General features: G+C 40.9%; 1 protein-coding gene across 12 annotated transcripts in view; it reads left to right on the top strand.

Annotated features, from left to right (window-relative positions):
* Nucleotides 1–24,479, top strand: part of LOC123758848 (protein PRRC2C) — an 80,175-nt gene that overhangs the window by 47,718 nt on the left and 7,978 nt on the right. For 6 of the 12 annotated variants that reach the window (XR_011230112.1, XR_011230111.1, XM_069334673.1 and 3 more), the window contains 2 exons: nt 5,476–5,651; nt 14,448–14,483. The exons of 3 other annotated variants lie outside the window; for them this stretch is intronic. Coding sequence is in view for 7 of the 9 variants with exons in the window: in XM_069334673.1 (XP_069190774.1) it covers nt 5,476–5,651; nt 14,448–14,483 (212 nt within the window). In the remaining 2 variants the exon portion in view is untranslated. The remainder of the gene's footprint in view (nt 1–5,475; nt 5,652–14,447; nt 14,484–24,479) is intronic. 3 more of the 12 variants (XM_069334675.1, XM_069334672.1, XM_069334671.1) reach the window with 1 other exon arrangement.

Here is a 24,479-nt window from a genome sequence, read left to right as displayed (position 1 = left end):
GAAGTTATCGTGCTACAGTAGCCTGTGATTCTCGTTTCACAATTTGGACTTTACCACTTGAAGGGAAAGTACGCTTATTGAGACCATAAGATATATCTCAAAAGAATAGTGTAGATTAGGGTATTTCTACCCTCCTACTTTCCCACTAGTGTTGACCAGACCACACACTAGGTAAAGGGACGACGACGTTTCGGTCTGTCCTGGACCATTCTCAAGTCGATTGTGTGCCAATCGACTTGATTTTACTTTACTTTAGCCACGTTATTGTGACTCATCGCCTTTCCCATTAGTGTTTGAGTGTAACTGGATGACCTTACAAAATAAAATGATAGAAAAGGTGTGTGGGTTTCAAGATATTTCCTTTGAGCTGTTCTATGAATAGTTTTGTGGGTATATAGATGTACAATAGTGCGAGTTTGATTGAAGAAACTTGGTGGGGGGAGGCCAATTTGTTTCGTTAGGTATTTCGTTCAACATGCTAGATGCCAGGTAAAAATAAAAATTATAATTGAAAAACATTACAGTAATGATGTTATAGTGGGAAAGGTGGACTAGGTTGTCTTCTGGGGAACTTGTTAACCAGCATGCTGCGCTGAGCAGCTTGAGGCGCTTTGAGTTTGAGTATGCTATTTCTTTTTTTTTTTTTATTAGGCTAAATTTTAATTTTTTGTAATGTTTTCATCACTTGCTAAATGAAAATAGTTGAGTTTGGAAACATTTTGACTAACTTTACCTAAACATTTATAAAAACATCTAAAATGTCCTTAACAATTGCACTATGAAATGCTGAAACCAGGTGCACAGTGCAGTGGTTAATAGCCCTAATTACTGAGGTTGCAAATGACTTGTTTCCTTGGTGAAAGAGTTCAGTCCCTCAGGGTACTATGCTTGCTCCACTACTTTTTCTCATCCTCATATTGGACATAGACAAGGACAATCTGTGGTATTGTATTATCCTTTGCATATGACACTAGGATTTTTGAGAGTAGACAACATAAAGGACACAATAGACCTCCAATCAGATGTAATTCAGGTATTTCAGTGGGTTACAGAAAATATGGTGTTTAATGAAGATAAGTTCCAGCTCTGCGTTACGGAAAAAATGAAAATATAAAAACGGAAACCACGTACAAAATGCAGTCAAATCATAACATCATGGAAAAAGCAATGTAAAGCATTTGGGTGTACTCATGTCGGAAGATCTTGCCTTTAAAGAGCACAGTAAAGTAGCCGTCACATCTGCAAGAAAAATGACATGGTATAGCAAGAACCTTTAACACTAGAGATACAGTACTATATTGATGTTCGATACTCTTCAAGATGCTAGTGCTCTCTAGAGTGGAATATTGTTGCACAATGACAGCTCCTCTCTAAGCTGGAGAAATTGCTGACATGGAGAGCATGCAAAGATCCTTTACTGCTAGAATCCACTCAGTCACCTTAATTATTAGGACTGATTAAAAGTTCTAAATCTGTATTCTCTAGCATGCAGGTGAGAGATGCATAATAATCTACACATGGAAATTATAGAGGGACTGGTTTCAAATCTGAACTGAGATTCCATCCCATGAAACCAGTATGCACGGCAGGATGTGCCGGACCTCCAAGGAGTGTCGGACCAACTGGGCTGCAGTGGGTATATGGGCCTGCGGGCCGCTGCAAGCAACAGCCTAGTGGATCAAACTCTCACAAGTCGAGCCTGGCCTTGGGCCAGGCTTGGGGAGTAGAAGAACTCCCAGAACCCCATCAACCAGGTATCAACCAACCAGGTAACGAGGTATGTGCAAAATAGCCCATTGACAAGCAAAGGTGTAATAGGTGCACTGAGCGAGAACTCAACATCAAAGGCCCAAAACTCTTCAATGCTCTCCCACTACACTCAAGAAGCATAAACTGGCTTCTCGGCATTGAAGAGAGAACTCGAAAAAACACTCTAGAGAACACTTGATTAACCATGCTGTAATTTATACATAAGGCTGCGATCAGCCACATCCAATATTCTGATTGACCAGACAACTAACTGGGAGGCCTGGTCGGAGACTGGGCTGCAAGGCTGTTGATCCCCGGAACCTCCACAAGGTAGGTAGGTTCCTCAGTTGTTGGCTATGCTTGTTGCAGAGGACCTTTGTACCTGTGTACTGTCATGTACTCCTTGAGCTGCATTCAGACTGACTCTTGGAGGACGTTGGGGCTTTTGGTGGTACTGCTCTTGCTGTGGTTTTTGCCTCCGCTGCGTCGTTGTCGGCAGCACTTCTACTTGTTAAAATGTATCTTTTGGGTTGTCGTTGTGTTTCGAGATGGTTTGGCAGGGTTAGAGCATCGCCTTCTGTTGATATGGGTGGGGCCAGTTTCAAAGCCAGTGACTTGGCCGCATGCACTTTCATCTAGTACTATTTTTGTCTAGTCAGTTCCGTGCTTCTTTCGGTAGTCTGGTTTGAGGGTTTTTGCGCTTGCCCTTACGCTATTTGCCCCATTGATGGAGGAGGGGGTGATGTCAAACCGTCTTGCATGGTTTTGCCAGCCCTTAGTCCCATGATTGTGGGATTTTCAGGTCATTACATGCAGTCTGCAGATCTGCAGAGGAGTTCGTCGTGTGTTTCCGGGCAGGGCCTGCTATCCTTGTCTGCGTCGAGTCATCTTGGAGTGGGTGTCTTTGTAGGTGGTTGAAATGACCTCACCTGTTCTGGCCCTGAAACTGGACTTTCTGGTTCATCTTTGACCTGTTCGGGTTGAAATGGTACATTACTTACCCCTGCTTTCAGATGACCACATTGTCCCAAGTCTGTCTCGTTCTTGAGGCATTCACTTGGATGATTTCCCTGGATCTCTAGGACTTGTACTGGCACATCCCTATCCATCCTGGTTTCAGGGATTGGTCAGGTTTTGTCGTTGGGTGACAGGCTTACCATTTTCGGTCTTCCCATTAAGGCATAATCTGGCTACTCGCGTTTTTATGCTCTTCGGTCTGGGACATTGTGACCTGTCTTTACCTTCTTGGTGCTCAGCTTCTGGCCTACCTTGATGACTGGCTGGTGTTGGCTCCCAGCTGGGCTGCTTTTCTGCTGGCTAGAGATCTGGTTCTTTCTCAGCTTGCTGGGTTTTGGTTCCTGGTGAACTTGCAGGAGTCCCATTTGGTTCTGTCAGGTTTGGACTAGGCTGGGCCTTGTTAGGGATTCTAGGCCGGCATCACTGTCCTTGCCTCCGACAGCCTTAACCCGGCCGCAGCACACTTGTCTGTTGGTATTGAGCGGGTGCCAGGTGATTCAGTGGCTACTTGAACAACTGTGCAGGAGCCTCAACTTTGCCCTCAATGTGTTTCCTTTTTGCACGGTTTGGATGATTTAGACTGTTTTGATATCTCCTGAGTCAACTCTTCTACCCAACTGCTATCGCTGAATGCAGACTCTGGGAGCCTTTTGCCGGTTGCTGCATCGCCCTCTTCCTCTTCGTGTTTTTTGGGTTCGATTGTCTAACACCTTCCTCTTCCTTCACTTGACATCTTCACGGATGCCTCCGATCTTGATTTGGGCAGTGGGCTCATTATGGATTTATCTGGTTTTGCTGATCCTCTGTTCCAAGACTCAAGTTTCTCAGGTAGTTGACAGCGTTAAGTCTAGCCAGCCTGCAGTCTACCCTTGTGCTCATGATGTTCATAAGTTTGCTTCTCTCTCGGCTATGTTTGCCAATATGTCTTGGGTCGATATTCGAGTGCTGGGGTTTTGGCAGTCGGACAGGGTCCTGGCAGCTAGGTATCTCGTAGATGTTCCTGATTCTCGTCGGCCTTTTGTGGCCTTGGGCGGTGTGTTGCTGTCTGTGGTTTCTTCTCTGTTGTGTTACCTGTGGTGCTCCCTCCTCCCTGGTAGGTCCCCTTGTTTTCCTTTTCCTTTGGTAGCTTCAGGGAGCCACTAGGGAAGTTCACAGAAAACCAGTATTGAATATAATGAAACAACAATAATATCTAGGTGAGCCTTGGTGACTCCTTGCCTCCCTCGCTTCCCTAGGGAATGGAGGTGGGTTTTCCATCATTATAGAACTGAGGGTGGAGCAGCTGGCTGACCCCCTCTCCTCCCACACCAAAAGAGGGGGATAGTAGAGCGAACGAGCTTGTGCTAGTTTCATGAATTTTCGATCATTTGTTTACATTGTTGGGGGGAGTTCTTTTGGTGATTTTTTGGGGCATCTGGATTTCCTTATAACCGGCATTAGTCTGTTTTGTTTTGCTGACTGTGGGTGCTTTCCCGGTGGTGGTGGACACTGTTAAAATTCACTGACAATTTTATCATAATGCTACTGCTCTCTACACCTCTTGAGAGAGGGCCAGGTTCTGGCATGTGGTCCCCAGTAGACCTAAAACTGACTGATAACGTCTAGTATTTAGGCACTATTAGATTCAGGAAGCCACTGGGGCTCATCCAAAAATTGGGGTTTTATTACTTTCAGTGCTGGTTTTTGTTTCTCAATGGTGATACAGCATCAAGGAACCACCATTAGAAGCCCTCCAAAATAATCCATCATTGAATACAGTATAATGAAATGCCTCTTTCTGATAAGTCCTTAGTGGCTTCCTGGGACCCTCTTTTTTCCTATTTATGAGCCTTTTTTTTTTTCTGGTTGTATGACTGAGGATTTTGTGGGTTGAAGTTTGTGGGTTGAAGAGAAATTTGCACAACCTTCAGGTGGTGTGCAGGCAGAATTTAACATAAGTTGACCAAACCACACTAGAAGAGAGAGAGATGACAACGTTTCGGTCCGTCCTGGACCATTATAAAGTCAAATTGTGGTTAAATCGATGGTCCAAGACAGACCGAAATGTCATCTTCTCTTTATTTTCTAGTGTGTGGGTTGGTCAATATTTTTCAGTCACGTTATTGTGACTCTTCATCTGTAACATGAGATATGCTTCACCACCAAGTGGTTTCTGAATTTCGTGACTTGAATGTCCCATTTTCTATCCTTTGTTTTCTTTGGCATCGTCTGTTTTGATTTGTCAACCTTTCTGGTGGCCTTTCCTTGGTTAGGCATGTGTGTGACTTGCAAGAGCCCGTTACCGATTACATTGTGTGGAGCTCACTGGGCAGCAAGGACCCACCAGAATGAGGCATTTCATTACATTTGAAGCCTTTTTGTTATTGTTTATGCAGTGGTATACTGTACTATGTTAAACTGTTGATATCTCCCTTCATTGCCGTAATGTGATCGGTACATATCTAGTCAATTGTCCACTTACAGGTGCAGACTGTATTGTACAAATATAGACTGTAATATTAAAAATTCATAAATGATAGAAAATACAGTATAGAGAATCTAAATTTGTCCAGTAGCTTCCAAGCATACCATAAAACACTAGCACCTATACTCTCACATTCAAATATACTTTTAACATGAGTAAAAGAGCATGATTGGTAAGCTATTGCTATTATTTTGAAGGTAGAATTTATCTTAAATGTCAAAATTTGTGATTATGGATTTCTTCAGGCAGCATATCTTCATCTGTGAATAGCAGCTGTAGTAGCAACACCAGCCATGGAGGCTCCAGTATGCCACAGATATCGTCTCCAAAGACACAAAGCAGAAAAATGCCCTCTCAGCCTGGATTATCACACCAAAGCTCAAACAGGAATGCATCATATACTGCTCAGAATGCCTCTCAGGTATGGTTATTGAGAAAATTCAACTTTTGAGTACAGTAGTACTGTAATTTACTCTCATAAGATGTGGCTTCTCCAATGCGCATGGTTAACTCGACATGTGCATAAATCTTGTAAATTTCTGTACTGTATTATCTACTTTTTACCCCAGTTTGAATACTATACAACATTTTGAGTTTTGAATTTTTAGATATAGTAGTTATGATAGGCATGTATTCTTGTCTTTCATACATATATAGATACGGTTATATGTACAGTATATATATTATACTTGAAAATTGCAAATGATCTTGTTGGAGCTAGACCCTTGCCCGTGTGATGCAAAGCCTAGTGCTGTACCACCACACCACAAAGCCTAATACTGTACCACCACACCACAAAGCCTAATACTGTACCACCACACCACAAAGCCTAATACTGTACCACTGTACCACCACACCACAAAGCCTAATACTGTACCACTGTACCACCACACCACAAAGCCTAATACTGTACCACTGTACCACCACACTACAAAGCCTAGTGCTGTACCACTAGGTGGAAAATATTAGAGGGGCTGGTCCCAAACCTGCACACAGAAATAACATCACATGAGACCAGAAGACATGGCAGGATGTGCAGAATACCCCCTTTGAAAAGCAGAGGTGCAACAGGTACTCTCAGAGAGAACTCAACAAATCAACATCAGAGGCCCGAGACTGTTCAACACGCTTCCGCTACACGTAAGGGGCATAACTGGCAAACCCCTCACGGTGTTCAAGAGAGAACTGGATAAGCACCTCCAAAGGATACCTGATCAACCAGGCTGTGACTCATACGTCAGGCTGCGAGCAGCCGCGTCCAACAGCCTGGTTGATCAGTCCAGCAACCAGGAGGCCTGGTTGACGACCGGGCCGCGGGGACGCTAAGCCCCGGAAGCACCTCAAGGTAACCTCAAGGTAACCACTGTACCATCACACCACAAAGCCTAATACTGTACCACTACACCACAAAGCCTAATACTGTACCACCACACCACAAAGCCTAATACTGTACCACTGTACTACCACATCACAAAGCCTAGTGCTGTACCACTGTACGACCACACTACAAAGCCTAGTGCTGTACCACTGTACCACCACACCACAAGCCTAATACTGTACCACCACACCACAAAGCCTAATACTGTACCACCACACCACAAAGCCTAATACTGTACCACCTCGCTACAAAAGCATGTTAGTCGTTATGAACCCATTTAACCCCATGCCCGAGTGCATTCAGGTAACGTAGTCAAGTATTTCATCTAGTCCACGTTCAGGACACGGAACATATAATATCAGATGAATAACAAATATCTAGTTTGTGGCCTAAACCTGGACTAGATGAAATAGTTGACCACAACCTGAGTGCACTCGGGCATGGGGTTGAATGCTTTCATAAAGACTCCCATGCTTTCGTAGTGTGGTGGTGCAGTGGTACAGCACTAAGCTTTGTGGTGTGTTGGTACAGTGGTGCAGCACTCGGCTTTGCATCACGTGGGCAGAAGTTCTAGCCCAACAAGGGCATTTGGAATTTTCAAGTATTTAAAATGCAGCCTGTGTACTACTCAGGTTCAGCATTTGACTATATATATATATATATATATCTAGGTGTACATTTAGATGTATATATCTAGGTGTATTTTGTTATATCTAGATGTATCTTGATATATCTAGATGTATATTTGGTTAGATATGACCGCATTGCTGGTGGTGTTGATCTTACAGTATAAGCTTTCTAAGCTTCTAATCCTTTCCACCAGTACCCATGGGATAGGTATGGAGTGCATAATAAATAAATGAACAATTTTCTGGCTCGGGATTAAGAAGAGCAATCAAATTACTGAAATTTATGGGAAAGAAACTGATTATTAAAGGGTATATTTTCTACAACGTTTCGTTCCACTATGGAACATCTTCAGGTAAGGAATGCATATACAAAGAGCAAATTTATCTTAAATATTCATGTGAAGTTGGGTGGGGGGGGTTAAGGTGAATTAATCACACACACATGGAGACATGGGAATAATGGGGATGGGTGCCAAACACTGGGTAAGGCGGTGGGCGGGGAGAACACGGTAGAAATGTAGTTATCCAGTGCCGTATGGTGAGGTCTGGATTTAAGGTTTAGCAAGGTATCCAAGTTGTTGTTCTGTATATTTAGGGTAGGTCTCTCTCTTTCTTTTATGAGTATAGCTTCTAGTATTTGCAGTCTTCTCTGCCAGGATTGTTATATTATCTACTAGCATGTTCGTAGTGAGTGTTGTGTTATGTACACTTTGCATATGGTTTCTAGGGACATCAGCTTGTAGGTGGCAGGTCAGTCTTGAAAGTTTTGTGGTGGCCATACCAATCTAAGTAGATCGAAGGTTTTTTCAATTTACACTTTTTCAAAGATCAATTTACACGCCTTCATGGCGTGTAAATTGGTATACGGTACCACGTTTGCTTTTTGGAGTGGATTGTATTGTTTATTGGGGCTGTTCTTAAGTATTAAATCACCAGTCGTTTTTGTTCTGTAGTAAATAATGAACTCCAATCTTTGGTCTGGGGGCTGTCAGTTTCACTCCATTTGAAATTATATTTGTAATAATTCTTCTATTTTGTATTATGAGTTCATAGTGGATTTGTAAGTTTTATGGGAGGGGTTGTTTGCTATTGTGTATTGTTATACCATCTTTCTAAATATCTTTTGATATGGGTGTTGACTTCTCTGTCCGTGTACCCATTGTTTATTATGTCTTGAAGGCTTCTATCCAGTTCCTTGTGGATGTTATGCCAGTCAGAATAATGAGTAAGGGCTTTGGGTACAGATGCATTTATTACACTAGTCTTGCATCTGTCTGGGCATTTGGAGTGACCATTTATACACATTCCAGTGTTGGTGGGTTTAGTACAAACAAATGTGGTGAAAGTGTTACCTTTTGTTCTTGCGTAGACGTCAATGAAAGGGAGTGCAGCATCGATGCCCAGTTTATGGATAAAATTTAGTACTGAGTTTCTGTAGCAGCAAACAACCCCCTCATAATTATTAGAAGCTCCAGTAACCACATGCGTTTGTCAAAACCGAGGAAATCCTCAGGTTTGCACCAGGTTAGGTTAGAATAGATTTGGTTCCTACTCATGGTCTCTTCCTTTATACTGTGGGTGAGTAGGGAAACGTGCCCTTAGTAGCATATCCTGCAAGGAGGCTCCCCTTTTCCAGGCTATCAGAGGGGGGGGGGGGGTCTGAAGGGAGATATTGCCACGCTGGGTGTTCCTTAAAGGTGTCCTCTATCCACTGCTAAAGTTTATCTCCTCCCTGTATTTTCTTGATGCTGTAGGAATATACGTTGAAGGGTGCACCATCCTGGAGAGGGAATTTCGCTGTCGTCCGGTCCTCGTAAGAAAAACTTGCTGAAATTTTTTCTTTGCTTCCTGTAGAATCCATAGAGTCCATATATCCATATCCTTCTCGAGTTTACTGTCAACTCTTTGTCCACAATCTACTCCAAACTTTTTATTTTTTTTTCAATAGATTTTGTTACTACCTTTTCTATCACTGCTTTTCCTCTGACAAACTTTATGATTTTCAGTATTCAATATTGTGCAAGTGCCAGTGCCATACTACTGTACGAGTTTGGCCACCACACCACTTTTGCTAGATGACATGGTTTCAAATTGCAGATAATTATAGATGACAAAAACACTTGAGTTCTGAGATGTTATTCTGCGTGCTCATACAAAAAGTTCTTGGGCAGTGCATATGTACCCAGCAAGGCTTCGAATGCACCAGAACAAAATTCTCTTATGCAGCTCTAATACAGTACAAGCTTAGTAAAACATTCTTAAGATAAGTATGTATTGTCTGGAATAATATTTATAAGTAAAAAAAAAAAAAACTGGAAAATGAGACTACAAAAAAAAAAAAAAAAAAAAAAAAAAAAACTTTGAACAGACAATTTCAATTTCACTTTTTTCTTAGAATGACATTTTTTTTTATTCCTAGTTCAAGTGGTTACATTTGGTCGATTTCAGAGATCTTTTATATGGAGGTTTGGAATTTTGAGGTGCCAGTGTGTGTGGGGCAGTCTAGCTCACCTAGAGCCACAGTGCGAACTTCGTTTACCTCCTACGTTTTAAATTTACACTGAGGAGATTCTCATTGCTGTGGTCTCTGCTGCATTCTCTACAGTTTGTCCCTTTATTTAGTTTGGTGGGGGTTAGATTTCCCTGGAATTTCAGTTTGCTAGGGGTTATTGTTTTTCTTATTTAACACTTGATTGTGTTTGCTACCCATAGTCCCTATTTCTACCAATACTGCATTGCTGATGCCTGCCATGTGACTGAGGGTTTCCTCCTCTTGAGCCATCTTGCATCTAAGCAATACACGAGATTTATTGTTCTCAGTAGGACTTGTTGATGGAGAAGGCAGTCTTTTGTTTAGGTTGCTTTCATTTTTCTTTTTTCTTTTTTTTCTTTACTGAAGGTATAGGATTTTCCTTTTCTACTTTGCACTTTTATAGACTCAGGGAATGTTAAAGGACAAGCCTACCATGCAGGATCTACCTGTGAATTTGTATTAGGGGTTTTGTGCTTTTGGCAAGGGCTCTGAAGAACAAATGTCTGGGACTCGAGTGTCTGTTTTGCCTCGTTGCTTTTCCTAACGTCTTGCTTGCCTGCCTCTTTAGTTCATGGTGTAAGTGGTCTATGTGTTTTGTCCCTGTAGGATTTATTTGTTTTGTGTGTTATTTAGGCATTTGTGTCTGATTCTGTAATTAAAACTGCAGTTTGGAGATATGCTTTGAAGCTTTTTAACTTTGATGGCCATCACATTTGCATTTTTCACTTCTGTTTGGGTAAGGCATTTTTTAACCCTTAACAACTGTGCTGCACTATTAGTTTTTTCTTATATTGTTAAAATGTGTTCTCTGATATGGGAAAAACAAAAACATGCGATACACTTAGTGTGATGGGATGAAACGTGTGGTAATATTCAGGCACCGACAGAGAGTACACACCAGCACCGGTGTGCTCTGGCCCAGCAGTGTGGTCGGGTGCCTGTCGCAAATATATTTTTACATAAATATTTCAATGTCTTTGGCTTTTTATCTAGTTTCTTTGCAGTAATATTCAATATTGTGTAATTTGAGGAAATTTTTTAGTTAAATGCATGGAACATTACTATGCTAAAAATATGGTGCTCCTATCTAGTGATTCATATATTATATTCTTAGGTCAATAAAAGTGTTTTTGCTGTTATTACACTATATATCCACATTATATACAATACATCTATAGTTTTATAAACCATAGTGAACTGCTAAGTAATTCTGGTGTGTGTGGGGGGTATTGAAATCTTAGCACTGTAGGAGACCTGGTTAGAGATTGGGCCATAAGGATGTTGATCCTCGAAATCATCAGCAGGCAGTCAGCATAGCTACATGCTATGATTAGCTAATTACAACAGATGACTTCACCTGATGGAGCAAAATACCCAGGAATATATTACACACATTGCTATTATCAGAGTCCTGTCACTAAATCATGAATATGAATCATATTTCACAAGATTATTTTCTAAAGGAAAATAAGGTCACATTGCATGATGAGTAGATGATTCACAAACCTCGTCTGCCTCCTGCTGTGAATGTCTTCTTCCTGCTGTGAACAGCATAACTAGTGTTGTGTTCGTTGATGGCTGAACCTTGTTCATAATTTTTATTACAATCAGGATCATCTATGACACTATCAATTCAAAATAATTGATGTTACCTATTTTATTTGTGATTAAGTGGTGCTGTGGCCTCAGACTTGTGCTGCTGTGTTGTGAGCTGCAGCGGCATGTGCCAGCCTTGGTGGCTCTGGTAGTACCGAGGCTCTCGCAGCCAGGAGGGATGCAGACAATTTTTTTCAAGATGGTATCACCTCTTATCGTGCGGTGCTCGCGGAGCTGCTGCTGTGGCCTTTCAATGTCAATTCTTCTGCACCTCTGTTCCGCAAGTTGTCTTGAGCCTTTTTTCACCTCAGGTCGGCTAATGCTTCTCCTGAGTCATCTTTGTCCCTCAACAGGGTTCTAGAATTTCTCATCTTCCCTAGGTTCACATCTGCTGCTCCTGTCTGGGATGATTTTTTTATTTTTTAAGTGGTGGTTTTGCTGGCCCTTGCCTCTGGTTGTTGGGTTGGTAAGGTTCACGCTTTTTCTGGACGCTTGAGCTCTACTCTTTTGGTCCTGATGGGCATTTTCTTCATTTGCAATTATGGTGGGCTTCCAGCTGGGTCCTTTGGTTATTGATGCTTGGTTGATTTGGCTGGGAATGCATCATTTGTCCGGTGAGGGAAATGCATCACTATCTGAATGCCAACGCCTCAGCCTGGGTGGATGTTATTTGGGTTGATCCAATTTTCTTGGTTCCCTGTTCCAAGACTTGTATTTCTCAGGTTGTCCAATGTCATCAAGGCTAGCCAGCATGTGATCTTCCCCCAGGCCCATGATGTATGCAAATATGCTGCACTCAGTGCTCTTCACTAGTACAGGATGTCTTAGGCTAATATTTGGGCTTGGGGGTTTTGGTGGACATGGCAACACTGTATTTAGTCAGTGTCCCTGGTCATCTTTAGTCTGTGGTTCGTGTTTCCTGGTCGTCGGTCTCATTAAATCTTGGTGACTGCTGTCCCTCTTCCTCCTCTCTGGCAAGTCCCTCTGTTTTTCTGTGGGTACTTCGCTACTGGGAACCACCAAGGGGCTTCCCCAAAAACTCTGCAATCAATGTAGTGAAATTCGTTCTGGTAGATCCCCAGTGGCTCCCTCTCTCCCTCTCATGTTCACTGGTTCATGACAATGTTTATCTGTTCCTGAAGTGATGTGTGGGCAGATGCTAGTCTGATCCCCAATCTGCCTAGTGGCGGCATTCTGTACTTACGGGTTTTAGATAGTTTTGCGTTTGATTTTGTTTGTTTTGTTTGGAGGGTTATTTGGCATTTAAGTGGTCTTGGGAACCGAGCTGTTGTCGGTAAAGCTTTGCTGACTTTTTGGATGCTTTCCTGGTGAAATGGGGAATGTCATTTGCTCTCTGCCTCGTGTGAAGGGGCTAGGTTTTGGCTCTGGTCCCTGGTAGGCCAAATGAACTCGGGCAAGTGATGTGACTGGTAGTTTGGAAGAATCTCGGAGAGATAGCTATAAATACACTACAGGGAGCCACCGGGGCTCTACCAGAAAGAGGCATTTCCACTACAATCAATGCTGGCTGGGTTTTTCCTTGTGTTAATAAATTTCCTGGTAAGTCTATACAAAATTCTTCCTGTCACAATTCTTCACTCTCAAAATGTTCTCAACCAGGATCATTTTCAGGATCATTTTCAGTTAGGGCAACTGTGAGTTTGTCTAATTCCTGGAAAACTTCTTATAAAAATTTTGTAAACACTCGTATTGCCTTGGGTTGAATGTCCTCTTATTCACACTTTCTATTCATATTTCATCCCGTAGAATCGGTTCTCCATTGGTTAATTAAAGGCTGTGTGAATGTGTCAAGCGTGCTTAGTTTGTCATCCTTATCAACTTCTTAGTGAGCTAACACAGCAATTTAACATGGAATCTGGCAAATCTTGCTGAAAACCTAAAAAATACTGTATTTTGTGCTATTATTTTTGGTAAACAAAAAATTTAGTTTTTGGTAAAGTACTGTATAAAGTGACATACGCAATATTTAAGTTAGCCCTAAGTTAGCCCTTGTACACTTTACCTCATTTTCTATAAGTACCATAAGCTTTCATTTTTTTATTATTATTATCGTATGTTTGGAAGCAAACAAGAAAACTGTTCCTGTCTGATGTTCAATTGTGATGTTACATTTTTTCTAACGACGTAAAATCAAAATGACGTTAATCGGGGTGATTATAAATAAGTATTCACCCCGTATTCGCCTGAGTTGTCTCCCATGTATGTATTCCCAAACTCATATCCTCCCAAAGGCAGCACCTATTTATAATCATTTGCCATGGATATAAATAGAGGCTGCCTCATATGGGACAAATGGCCTTCTGCAGCTCCTTTATTATGTTCAAATGATAGGTAGACTGGTATACAACCATCTCTCTCCCCTCTCCTCATTTTCCCACTCTAATGCGACTCCCCCACCACCTCTCTACCATACCCACTTTCTGTCCCAACAGTCCTTCCCAATATGTTTTGGAAAATGTAATATAGTACTGTTATCTGAATGAATTGACATTAATCGTTTTCAAGTAAACCATGAAAATGCGCGGGTAAGTGGCAGGAGTAAGCATTGGAACTCTTCAGAAAACCATATGTGATTTAATCTCGAGTTTCGTGAAAAATGCCGATATTTTGTAAACCATGGTCCTTGGGCCAGCCACAACTGGCTTACTACACTACCATACCCCTACATATAAAATAAATACTGTGCAGTGAAGATCATTATTTTTTGTTTGTACTAGGTAAGTGTGGTCATCATCATTTGCTGCTAGAGGGACCAGGAACTCTTGCCTTGAATCTAAATTTTGTGACCTCCCCAAGACTATTGGGAGACACCATTATCCTATTGAAAGCATACAGGCAACATTGGTATTCAAACATTGATTCAAAATATAAATCTTAATAATAGATTGCACTAGACATTCAGCCTGTGACAATGACCATATTTTAAGCATTAACAAATACTTTTACTAAAAAATATTAGTTGTCATGTATACCTTTAATTTATCCAGTTATTTTTATAATATGATAAATATTTACTCTTAACGAATTACAAAAATAAAAGACTTACTTTTCATTTTGCAGGGGCACGCATGCCTCTCCTTGTTTACATCCACCCACGTGAGTTTTGATCTGCTCTGATATTGCTAACATTTGGTGTTTCTCACTGTATCATCTATAATTAGTTACAAATAAGGTCAGCCAATGCAGGCGATGAGTCACAATAGGGCTGAAGAATGTTGACCAGACCACACACTAGAAGGTGAAGGGACGACGACGTTTTGGTCCGTCCTGGACCATTCTCAAGTCGATTGTGAGAATGATTGATTGTGGACCATTCTCGCAATCGACTTGAGAATGGTCCAGGATGGACCGAAACGTCGTCGTCCCTTCACCTTCTAGTGTGTGGTCTGGTCAACAAGGTCAGCCAATTCAGGGAGTCCTCATGTGTTATGTGTGTGCGTATATTTACCATGATTTCCAACTAGATTTCTTGCTGCATCCTATCCATGATGAGTTCCATAAGGCCAGGAAGTACATAGAGGTACACTTGCTCTCTTTTATCTCATCTCTCCATCTCTTCAAAGACTTGGGGGTCTTTGTTGGAATGGTGTTGCTGGGGGAATGACAGTTTCTTTGAAGTGGTGGCTCTTGCAAAACCTCTGTGGCCCACATGGTCACACATGATTGATCGATGAAGATTAAGCCACCCAAGAGGTGGCACAGGCATGAATAGCCCGTAACACACATGATGAAGATGGAAGGAGAGGGAAATGTGTCTGCATTGCTATAAAAATATTTTTGTCTGATTATATCTGTGAACATTAAGTATTATAGGGACCAAAAATGGTAAGTAACTTTTATGACGTGTAGCACATTGGTTAGAAAATAACAAGTGCGGTGATTGACATTGAACTTTGTATTCAATTAAAAAAGTCAAATGTCGTGTAGGTATGCTAATTACCAAGAAAGGTTTCAAGAGTTATGTAATTTTGTGATTGTGATAATATACCAGTACCAGTAAAGCATAGAGCACTCAGTAAATTTAAATTGTGTAAATCAATAATTATAAATAATATAAGTGGGAGAAAATAATGCCTAACTCTATGTACTCGATGGTGATTTCTGGAATTGGCATTAGGTCTGGCTCTCTGGAATCCTCATTTTCACAAAAACACATTTTTGGAACTGTTCACTTAGTGTTTCACACATTTGTTTTTCATTCTCAGTGAACCTGTTCCCCATTCTCAATCACTGGATTTTATCCTTTACATGCAACTTTGCATGTAAAGATTTGTCTTAGGTTTTAAATTTGTCTGCTACCCTATTCTCTAAGCTCCTTTCTGCCTCTGTTCACTGCTGTGTATTTGATTCTTGCTTGTTTGTATTCATGGTATGTTTGGGGGTTTGGTCTCTTCATATAACGTACCCATTTTCTTCTTTCCCTCTTTACCCCCCCCCCCCCCCCCTCCCCCCAACCCCTCCACAATTTCTGTTGAACCAATCCTGTTTTCTGGTCCTGTATTATATGTTGTGTATATTTTTTTTGTACCTTCATCGTATCGTTCACAGAATTTGGCATATAGCTCATTTATTGTTTTTGCCAATTTGGTAAGTTCCCCAAATTTCCTCTTAAAATCAAGTTTGTCGACTATTTCAATTTACCCATTCTACTCTAGATTATATCGCATGGCATATCTAATTTCCAACAGGACATGGTCACTCTTTCTCAAGGAAGGAAGGTACTGAATGTCACATATCTAATTCTTTGCTGGTAATACCAAATCCAGCGATGATGGAGCATTATTCGTGTGGGCTATTTTACATGAAATATTCCAGGATGAGGTTTATGAATTGGGCAGTCCAAAAATCTTCTGTTCTTGCTTCATAGTCTTCCCACTATCGATTTTAAATTTAAGTCTCCAAGTATCAACAATCAGGATTTATCTTTATCTACTTTTACAATAATTTCTCTTATGATCATTATAAGGACCTCTTGTCAGCAAGCTGCTCCTCAATCTATGTATTGTTTGCTGGTGGACTGTGTGCAGTAATGATTATTAGTTTATCGTTCTAACTGGAAATATCCAGCACCATTATGTCTACGTCTCGATGGTTTTCAAGTATCAATTCTCTTGCGTTTTTAGCAGCAGTTTCTTCACCAGGATTGCAACACTTCCAATTTTTCTTACTTTTCTTACTTACCTAAAGCATCTCCAAATAGTATAGCTCCTCAGGAATACCATCTCACTTAAATTCTTATCTTGTAATTTTGTCTCTGCTAGTGCAACAATATCCCCTATCTTAAGCTGTATTATATAATTTAAAACCAGTATTTTTTACCTTACCCCATCCATGTTAGTATGCACATGTTGCCTCCTACTTTGCCCTTCACACTTTTTTCTCTAACGAGTTTGTTGATTTACGTACTTTCACGTATCGTCTCGCTGGCTTCCCTATCCCTGTCACCTAGAAGAGAGAAGAATTTCATTCATTTTTATTCTCATTTTAAGTGTTTCACTTCAGCAAGGTTCAGTTTTGTCTTCCATAGAAAGGTCTCGTCTCAATGACTGTGTGTGTGTGTGTGTGTGTGTGTGTGTGTGTGTATACTCTATATAAATAAACACGAACACATTTTTGTGCAAACATGAACACATTTTTGTGATGGAATGAATATCAATTAGGGCTTTTTAGAAGGCCATTTTTTTGCATATGTAACAATGGTTTACCAGCTTGGGCCATGTTAATAAAACTCCTAGATAACTTGCCTCATAACTGAAAGAAAAACATTTTGATTTTTTTTTTTAAACCTACCAACTGTCTAGGCAGAGTTGGACAAAATAATCCTGAGAGAGGAGCTGAAGCTGTGACCAGGATGACACTTAACAAGAAATAAAAGCCCAGGAAAGATGATGACATCAGACAGCACAGACTGCTGGACCAGTACAGACATTACAACATACATTGATAAAAAAGACGGACACACACTAAAGACTTAAGACGTACAAATTTGTATTCAAATGTCATTTGCAAACATAGATGTTCTGGAAAGAGAAAGGTATTAGAATGCAGTTACTCCTCATCCCAAATTTTGCCTAACTACTTAGGAAGGGAAATGCTGCTTTGGATTAGTATGCAAGTATTTCTATCCAAATGAGTGAAAATTTTCTTTAAGAAAATGCTATGACACATACTGCCCAGATTTTCACATCAGAAGCAGAGTACTCCAGAAGAGGAGTGGCAAACAGGAAAATGACTTGCGAGAAATGGTAAATAATTTGTTAGAACCAGAAGAAAGAGGTTTCAAAAGGTGGCATACTAGGAATACATGGTACTGTAACTGGCAAAGTGAAGTACAATATATGCACACCAGTGTCACAGCTACAACTACACCCAAAGAGCCAAAGCTCAACCCCCGCAAGCACAATTAGGTGAGTACCCCACAGCAGAGTTTCGACTACGACAGGCCAGGCCACCACCTACCTTGCGATGACCCAGCAGTCATACCCCTTTCACCCCACTGCCATTATTCACTGTTACACACCCCGCATAAAATGCATCATCCCATCCAAGTATAATTTCACCTCTGCATATTACTCCAGTATTCATACTACAGTTGTAGCTGTTTTTGTGGTACAGATGTATTACAGAGTGCATTATAAGTAATCACTCCTTATAGTCAATAAATAAATGTCATTAAAGCAGTAAAAATTCTAGGGAGTCCATTATGCTAAGCAGTAATGTTGCAACGATGCAAATGCAGGTCAATATATGATCCAGCACTATTATATTCTAATTTACGTATCGGCACAATTGAATTTCACGAAAAATAATAATTGGAGGGGTTTTAAAATATTTTTTCTTTTGTTTCATTAGATATTTCGCAGAAAATTTGACATGATGGGGTACATATCCCCAACAATAGGTATAGCAATTTAGAGGTAAATCATCCCTGACATTTTCATTGACCTGTACATTTTCAAATGCGTAATTTTGGTGTAAAATACTTTGGGGGGGGGGGGACCCAATTGTTTTAAATACTGCAATTAGACATAGTATTTGAATATAATCTACAATGTGAATTCAAGATTAGATGCTATTACGATAGTGTAGTGCAATAGATATAAAATTTATTTAAATTTGATTTTGAATTTAGATTCTTTTTTTTTTGCGTGGGTTTCTAATATTTGTATTATGGGTCTGAAACTTTTGTCTGTACATTCTTACCAGTACTCTTTTATAACAATTGGTTTTTAAAATGAAATTGAACAGCTTTAAAGTTCAATCGGTATTCCCTTTAAGTAGATATGACTATCCCAACAAAAATATTATAAACAGGGAGAGTGGAGAAATTGAGTTGAAGCTAAAGTAATCATACCAAAGTGAAGAAATTAAATTAAAACAAAGCCATACAGGAGATAAAGATAACTCCAAAAGGTTTCTTCACATATGCAAAACAAAATAAACCAAATGAACAAATCCCCAAGGGTCGTGACGAGGGTTTGAACCTACGTCTGAGAGCATCCCAGACATCTCTGTCAGACAGACAGAGCATTTCGGACGTAGGTTCGAACCCTTGTCACGGCCCTTGTGGATTTGTTCATTTGATGCATCATGCTATTGTGATTTCTGTGTGTAAAATATAACAAAATTTCCAATGATATCGAAACTACTCTTGAGTGAAGGTTCATGCACAAAGGATGACAAGGAACTTTGTGAAACCCTAAAAGAAGAGTATGAAGCTATTTTTAACATCTCGGCAAACAACACGAAAGTGGAAGATCTGGACAGCTTCTTCGAATGATATTCCAACCCTGACAGTGCAAATTTCAAGAGAGAGTTGTCATGACCATACATTCTACCCCGAGTCAAGACACGTGGAGCTCTTATGTTTATATAGAAATGTAAGTTGCCATTAGCACGAGTGCTCAATGTAGTGTGGATAAAAAACGTGGATTCAGGGGAGATAACAGGTTCACTTAAATCAGCAGAAATAGCTCCCCTACAAAAAGGAAAGAGGAAAGCATTGGCTAAAAAGTATAAGGCACACTAACATCACACATTTTAAAGGGTTTTGAAAATAATCAGGAGTTAGGTCTCCAGTTTTATGGATTGGATTTTCACAAACCAAGTCAATGTGGATTTAGAGTGCCGCAAGTTCATGCCTGTTGCAGTTGCTCGACTATTATGACAAATTACGGAGCCCTTGGAAGAAAAATAAAATACAGGTATGGTATACTTGGACTTTTGCAAATGCATTTAATAAGTGTGACCATGGAGTGATAGCCCATAACATGAGATCAGCAGAAATAACAGGTAAAGTATGGTGATGGATATCATCTCAGAGAGAATGCAGAGTACGGTTAAACCAAATGAAGTCCGAGCACAGTGAAAAGCTCTGTACCTCAGGGCATAGTCCTTGCACCACTGCTTTTCCTTGTTCTCTTATCAGATAAAGGTAAAAAACAAATTACAACTTTGTGTCATCTTGTGCAGATACAAAAATCAGCATGAAAATTACAAAAGTAGAAGACATTAAAAACTACAAGCTGTTTATTAATAAAGTTTTCATTTGGGCAGTGAAAAATAACATGTTTAACGTGATCAATTTCCTGTACAGTACTTGGGTAAGGAAGCAATTTAAGACCCTAAACAAAATACAAGGTACAAGGCACACAATTAGATCTACTTATAGTAGGAAAGCAACATGTGAAGGAGATGTACATTACATCATGACAGAGATTTGGGCTAACCAACCGGCCTACATGCTATGAGTACACAAACATGAGATCTAGAAGTGGTGACCCTGGAGTGGGTTCTACATCAGTGTTTTCCCAGGCAAGGTATAAACAAACAATGCCATTTGCATTCAGGCTATCAGCTTATGTCAACTGACATAGAGGCATGGTCTGCACTAGCAGAGGTCTATTTTGACACTTATAAGGTAACCACTGACACAGATCAATATGCACACATTTTGTCGGCATTGCCTCCAGACACCTTTCAGGTGGTGATAGCCGTGTTTGGCACCGCCAACCACAAACGAATTCATTGCCCTGAGGATTGCCCTCCTTGCAGCAGCCAAACAAAGTATGTTGAAACGGCTAGTGTGATCTGCTCCTTGCCAAGTGCAGCTATTGCAACCTTAGAAATCAGACACCTCAATTACTCTAGCAAATGCAGCTCTTGTTATGGCTAGCAAGTGAAGCATGTGAAAATGACCTGCTGTGTTGTGAACTATTCTGCTGTAGACTGTTCTTACAGTTCATGCCCTCGCACATCTGCATGCTTTTTCTTGCCCAGAGCGACAACATGACACCAAATCCTGTTGAATGGTAACTACCTTGCTGTGAAATAGGGAAGTTGTCAGCAAAGACCATCACAGCAATCCAAATGTTCATTAATTCAAAATCAAGAAAGTGAAATTATTAAGGTTTTTGTTGTAAATTCTATTAGTGTCAATTTTTTGTTAACACAGCCATCTTTCCAACAACTCGTTGAAATTAAAAGTATGTATCTAGTGGGACATGTCTAATAAGACCTCAAGTTTTGATACACCTGGTAGGGTGATGTTGGTAGCACAATGCAATGCTAGACAACTCTCTCTGGTGAAGAAACATTTTCATCCTTGACACTCGATAGAAATGAACAACCAACACCTCAATGCTATTCAATCAATCAGCAGTCCCAGAACAAGTCCCACTGGTTTTCCTTGATGTCCTACTCCAACCGAGACTGCTGCTTTGGGATTAGGGCCTTGAACTGCTGCCACCCTTTGCCTATTTGGGAAACAGCGCTAGGAGAGCTAGCAACCCCTACCACCTTGGACAATTCACATTCGTATATGATTGACTGCACCTCTGGTATTACCTTGTTGACACGAGCGCTTTGCTCGGTTATACCTCTTCCAGTGGACGAGCCATCCCACACTGCACAAAGACAAGTGTACTGTACTTCCATAGCTATGGGGATAGTGTGGTCACCTTTGACTTTGCTGACCTCAGCAAAGTCAAGGGTGACCTTCACCTGTACTGATGACCACCACCTAGTGAGTCACTCTACAGCTTACCACCACCTAGTGAGTCACTCTACAGCTTACCATTTGCAGCATCTTCGAATGTGTTTTGCTCGCCACCAGAGCTGTGGACTGCAGATTAACCCTGGATGATGCATTTTTGAAGTGTCCGAGCTCGAGTTCTTGGGACAGTGTCCACTACAGGTATCCTGCCATTGGAGAAGATCGAAGCTATCCAAGAGTTCTCACTCCTACCACTCAAAAAAACTTTAGATATATCTGGGTATGGTTAATTTTTACCATAGCTTATCCCACTCTGTTGTCCTAATTGCATTGTCCCTCTTACAGTCGTGCATATCCTTGTTGAATGTTCTGACTTCCGGGACGAGCGTGTGTCTTGTTTTCCGACCGTCCCCCACGGTCGCTTGTCTCTCGATAGTATTCTTGGTGACTCGGATACTTTTGATATCGTTCGCCTTATGCGTTTCTGTTCTCGTATTGGCATCCTTGGTGATATTTAGCGCCCTCTGATAATCCCGCGCATTTAATGGTGCTACATAGCCTTCCCAGTTTGGTGCCTTCTTTTTGATAATTACTTACTTATCCCACTGTTCAGATGTCTTGAAACCTTTAAATGACCTCCTGCATGGGCATAAGCATGCATAAAAATTTCCCCTGCCATAGTCACCAGTTCAGTTTGTCCACTGAACGCTGAAAAGTGGTAACTCAATTTGTGACGTCAAATGGTATTCTGCAGAAGTGATACAGCTTCTCAGCAGCTTCAAAAGTTGTGGACAACTGCTTAGATTCCTTGATTGTAACTTGCATTAAAGTCGAATTTAGGAAATACACTGTAAATGTCAAAATTATTATAGTTATAAATTTTTGCCAGTGCTTGGTTAACCCATGCTGGAGCATGCCTATAGAAGGTTAAAGGAGGAGTTCTCCCAAGCCCGGCCAGAGGCCAGGCTCAACTTGTAATAACTTGGTCCAACAGACTGTTGCTTGGAGCAGCCTGCAGGCCCACATATTCAATACAACCTAGTTGTTCCGGCACTTCTTGAAGACTTCTGTCTTTGTTCCAGCAATACAGTATTTCTAATGCTGGCTGGGTGTTGAACAGCCGTGGATCTCTGATGTTCTGACAGTGCTCTGATTGTGCCTATGGCACCCAATGTTGTTATAGATTCAGCTACTCGGAACAAGTAGCAAGTAGCACGGGCTATGGTGAGCTTGTAGAGGACTTACCTGGCACAGGAGCGGTGCTGTGTGTGTATGGCACCCCAACTCCTCAATGGTTATATTCTGCATTTCCTCCTGTATCTTTTGCTCCAGTTTCTTATTATTGCCCTGAGGCAGACACTCGATGACCTTGGATGTTTAGGTGATTTTTTTGCACGATGTATGAATGTATAAAATGGTATAAAATTCTATTATAAACACATGAAATGTATACAGAATGTTCATATGGTTTTCACAACTCATTATGGTTGTAATGAAATACACGATGTCAACAAATCATTTGAACATAATAAAAGAACAACAAAAGGCCTATTGACCCATGCAAATGTACTGATTCAGTGATGGAATTTGGTGATTGAATGATTGATGAAGATTAAGCCACTCAAAAAGTGGCACGGGTATGAACAGCCCGTAAGTGGTGGCTCTTTTGAGCCATTACCAGTATCAAGAGCTGATACTGGAGATCTTGAGGGCGGGGGGGGGGGGGGTTTGCAACTGCATGACCTGCATGACGGGAGATGTGTCCCGTCAGGAAATTGGTGAATTCCACCTGCTTTAAGTTTGCTGCTCCTTCACCTTCCCTTGTTTCCACCCAACATAGTTCACTAGTCTGCTTCCTCTTTCTTGAACTCCCCCCTCCCTCCCATTCCCCCTACTTATTCTGGGCTCCATAGAAAACAGGCAATACAATCAAGTTCAAAATGGTAACAGGGATTAAGTTCTGTATGACATAAGATTACTGGGAAGATGGGACATCATGAGCATGGCTCTCATCTTGTAATTACACTCAGGCCTCATTAATTATACTTTAAGTACCCAATCCATGCTTTTGTAAATTACATGTACATGAACCTAGTTAATCACATAGTGAATGAACCAATTAATATAAAAACAATTGTATAAACATACATGGTCAACATGGGAGTCCTTTGCCACATGCCAGTGTCGGCAAAATGCGAGGGCTAGCCTTAACAGATACAGCTGGACTGCCACCTTCCAAGCTTCCACAGTTTGCCTAATCAGTAAAAATTTAGATATATAGTATAGTTTATTTCCACTTTTTTCCTCTTCATTTTGCATCCAAATTTATAATTGGATTTTTTAAAAATCCGTACAGACATGCCTGTATTTCCACAGGCACACTTGAGGGGGTTACGTCTAATCAGCCTGTGGCCTACCTCAGGCCTTCAATATCCTCACGTTTGTCACTTTGTCTACATTTTTTTCAATGTGTCACGGGCTGATATTACTGTTCGGGTGTTTTGAATGTCTAACAGTCCTGGTGACTTGTTACTTGGTCATTGTTCCTGGGGCCCTACCTGGGTTGTTGCCCCAGGTCGGGTTTCCCTGCCCAGGTTCTCTCCGTGGATACAGTTTTTGCTCTCCCTTTTAAGTCCAAATTTAGTAGTGTTTTGCTGTGTGGTTTATTAGCTACTGGGAGCTTTTCTTTTGATCCTTGGTAGCTCCCTGGTCCTTCCTCCTTTCCAGGCTCATTTTTCAGCTCCAGATTGAGCTCTGTAGACATGGGTAGCTGGAGTTGCTGGTTGTGCTGCTGCCTTGCACTGCCTAGCCGTATCTAGTGGTATTAACCCCTGCACTGCACACCCATTACATGTGACATGCCTGTGGTGTGCACAAAAAAAAATTAACTGACATTTTTTTTCTTTTCTTTCAGATAGTTAAAATGTCTTAATATGTCACTGATTCGTGATCGCTGGTCATGACCCTGATCACTAAACCCTGAATATGAAACTTTCTTCACACCTTAATTTTTTAAAAGAAGCTTTTGGTGCAATTGTATGATGTGGTGCTGTTTGTCTATGTTGCTTTCTGAACATCGTCACCAGGAACGGACTTAC

Source organism: Procambarus clarkii, chromosome 31 (assembly GCF_040958095.1).
Source record: "Procambarus clarkii isolate CNS0578487 chromosome 31, FALCON_Pclarkii_2.0, whole genome shotgun sequence".
Taxonomy (NCBI): Eukaryota; Metazoa; Arthropoda; class Malacostraca; order Decapoda; family Cambaridae; genus Procambarus; species Procambarus clarkii.
The sequence above is the reverse complement of the archived record's forward strand: the minus strand, read 5'-3'. Positions and strand labels throughout refer to the sequence as shown.